General features: G+C 51.5%; 1 protein-coding gene across 1 annotated transcript; it reads left to right on the top strand.

The window, feature by feature from the left end:
* Positions 1-2,406: 2,406 nt before the first annotated feature.
* LOC135213372 (uncharacterized) lies at positions 2,407-2,997 on the top strand. Its single transcript, XM_064247351.1, has one exon. It carries the CDS (start codon positions 2,407-2,409, stop codon positions 2,995-2,997), a length of 591 nt encoding a protein of 196 aa, XP_064103421.1.
* The last annotated feature ends 264 nt before the right edge of the window (positions 2,998-3,261 follow it).

The raw sequence follows: 3,261 nt of genomic DNA, 5'->3' as shown, positions 1-3,261 counted from the left end.
GGATGAGACAGAGGAGCAGACAGCGGATCAGGCCGAGGATCAAACGCAGGGTCTGATGAGAGACGAGGTACCTGTGCACCTCCCCACTGCTGATGAAGATACCAGCACCACTCTCCCTCCTCCCGTGACTCCCAATAGGACAGGAGACCAGAATAATGACATACTTCATCTTATACATTTTCTGCAGACTTCCAGCATGCAAGAGCAAGACCAACGACGACAAGAGCAGAACTTCAGACTACAGATGGAGCAATCAAGACAGGAAGACAACCAGCGGTTCATGTCTCTTTTCTCCTTGCTATCAGGACAGATTGCGGCATCGCAACCCCAGCAAACTAACCCCATGATTGCACCTCCTGTTTACAACTGTTCCCCACCCCTGGCTTCTCAGATAATACACCTTCAGTTTTCTAGCAAGCCTACGGTCCATCCCCCACCTCTCCTGCAACAAGATGCAACGTACCAAGCGTTTCGCCAATGGAGACTCCGTTTTTGAGGATTATGCGGCATAGTTGGACTTGATAGGTTACATCAAACTTCCCAGCTGATTCACCTGAGAACTTGCATCTCCCTGGACGTCCAGCGCCTGCTTACGCATACACTGGGCATCCCTCCCAACACATCACTTTCCCTTACAGAGGTGTTGGATACACTGCAAAAGCACTTTCGCAGCCTCAGAAATGAAGCCTTACGACGCAGGGAATTATTGTCCTGCAAACAGGCTGTCGGAGAATCGTTTGCTGACTACTACGCACGCTTCAAGGATCTCGCTGATGAAGTGGACTTATGCACTGGCAACCCCACCTCCTGCACCGAACAGCAATTGCAGATGGTAATTTTGATGGGTGTGAGAGACGAAGAGTTAATACAACGCCTTATCCCCCTCCAACCCTCATCTACCCTCGCAGAGTTCGTGACATGCTGCCGCTCCTACGAATCTACACGTGCGACTGCATCAGCCATTGCATCTTCCCCTAGTCAGGTCAATGCAGTATCTACATACAAGAAGAACCAGCGTCTACAGAAGAGGACTTCTCATCAATCTCCTGACCAACATTCTCACCAATCTCCTAACAGTGACCCTTGTCAATATTGCTCTCGCAAGCACGATTCCGGACAATGGCCCAGCCACGGGTGCATCGTGCAATAACTGCGGACGCACGGGTCATTTGCCCCCACTCAGAAATGCCCTGCTAAGGAAGCTCAGTGCAAGACCTGCCAGAAACAGGGACATTTTGAGAAGATGTGCAGGTCGACCAAGAAAAGTCAGACTGGGTATACAGCTTCACCTCCTCCTAATAAGTCAAATCCCAGCTGCCGTTTCATGGGTAATAACTTGGGTAGCGAGTCCCCCACACCAGTCACTGTCTCTCTCTCATTGGGCGTATATCAGCACAACTCCAGCTAATCCCCGATACAGGAGCAGACATCACAGTGATTGGCACCATCATTTGGATGCACTCCGCATACCTCGGACAAGGCTCGAACCTCCACCCATGACAGACGTTGTAACAGCAGATGGATCCCCATGACACCGGCTGTAGGATGCTTCCAGGCAACACTTCGTCTTGGCAACAAGTGTTGCTCAGCAACCATACATGTTCATGAGGATATCCAGACTCCCCTCCTCTCCCGTGAACATTGCCGAGCTCTCGCCATAGTGTCGCTGGAATTCCCGAAGCCCATCCTCAAGGTAAACACATGTCAACAGATGCGCTCAGTTCCTGCCTCTGCCATGACGTCACCTGCAGCTATTAAGGACTATTTTCTTCAGCACTTCAGCGACATCCTCATATCAAGCAAGGATCTACAAACCCAGCCACTAAAGAAAATGGCCAGGTCCTCCGATGAGGATTCACCTGAAACCTGGTGCTACACCATTCGCTGTGCATACACCCAACCCAGGCCCATTCCGTTTGCTCTCAGAGATCAAGTGAAAGAAGAACTTGACTCCTTGGTGCAACAAGGAATCATCAGACCAGCAGGCGACGAACCCTCTGAATGGTGCCATCCCATGGTCTTGGTACCTAAGGACAAAGGTGTGCGCATCACTCTGGATCGCACCCACCTAAATTCTCAGGTAGCCCGCCCTACACACACTTCACCTACGCCCCATGATGCCGTCCGCAACATCTCTTCTACTGCGAAGTACTTCACCACAGCGGATGCCCTGCATGGCTATTGGCAAATGGAGTTGGCAGAGAGGGACCGCCACCTGACTACATTTATAACTCCGTATGGAAGATTCCAGCACTGTCGTGGCCCGATGGATTTTCAGCAACAGGTGATGCATACTGCCTCCGTGGAGATATGGCACTACAAGGTGTTCCCAACTGTGTGAAGGTTGTAGATGACATCCTCCTTTCCGACGAGGATCTCCCTTCCCACCTACAACACGTGCACCAAATGCTGACCAGATGCCGTCAATATGGCTTCACCCTCAACAAGGAGAAATTTACTGTAGCCGCCCATAAAGTTAACTTTTGCGGTTATGTCTTATCATCCGATGGTATTGCAGCAGACCCCGACAAGGTATCAGCTATACGCGACTTCCCGACACCGTCCAATGTCACAGACGTCAGGTCGTTTATGGGTCTCGTCAATCAACTTGCCGACTTCACTCCAGACATCGCAGCAGCAGCACAGCCCCTACGTCCACTTATGAGCCCCAAACGCTCATTCGTCTGGACGCCCGACCATGAGCGAGCATTTAAGAAAGTCAAGACAGCTCTGACTTCACCACCTGTCCTGGCACCCTTCAATCCTGCCTCGCCTGTGGTTCTGCGAACAGATGCCTCACGCCTATACGGTCTCGGCTATGCCCTACTTCAAGATAACGGCCGAGGTCAGATGCGGCTCATCCAGTGTGGCTCTCGTTTCCTTACGGATACAGAGACTCGCTACGCCACCATAGAGCTGGAGTTACTTGCAGTCACTTGGGCTATAGCTGTGCCGCCTATACTTGTCTGGACTTCAGCATTTCACCTTAATGACTGACCATCGCCCCTTGATACCAATTCTCAATCACTACACTTTAGATGCTATTGAGAATCCACGCCTTCAGCGCCTCAAGATGAAAGTGGCCCCCTACATCTTCACTGCAGTATGGCGCGCAGGGAAACAACTTTGCATACCAGACGCCCTGTCTCGCTCCCCAACCAGTCGCCCCACACTTGAAGATGAAGAGGAGTGCACTACTTCGACTGCACATGTCAGGCGTATTGTTGCCAGCACCGCCACTTCCACTGACGACCAGGCAAC

Source organism: Macrobrachium nipponense, chromosome 42 (assembly GCF_015104395.2).
Source record: "Macrobrachium nipponense isolate FS-2020 chromosome 42, ASM1510439v2, whole genome shotgun sequence".
Classification (NCBI taxonomy): domain Eukaryota; kingdom Metazoa; phylum Arthropoda; class Malacostraca; order Decapoda; family Palaemonidae; genus Macrobrachium; species Macrobrachium nipponense.
Note: the sequence above shows the minus strand (reverse complement) of the source record. Positions and strands in the feature narration are given on the sequence as shown.

Bases quoted from the DNA above. Each gene is read 5' to 3' on its own strand.
- LOC135213372 (XM_064247351.1), top strand. From the start codon at position 2,407: ATGCTGACCAGATGCCGTCAATATGGCTTCACCCTCAACAAGGAGAAA.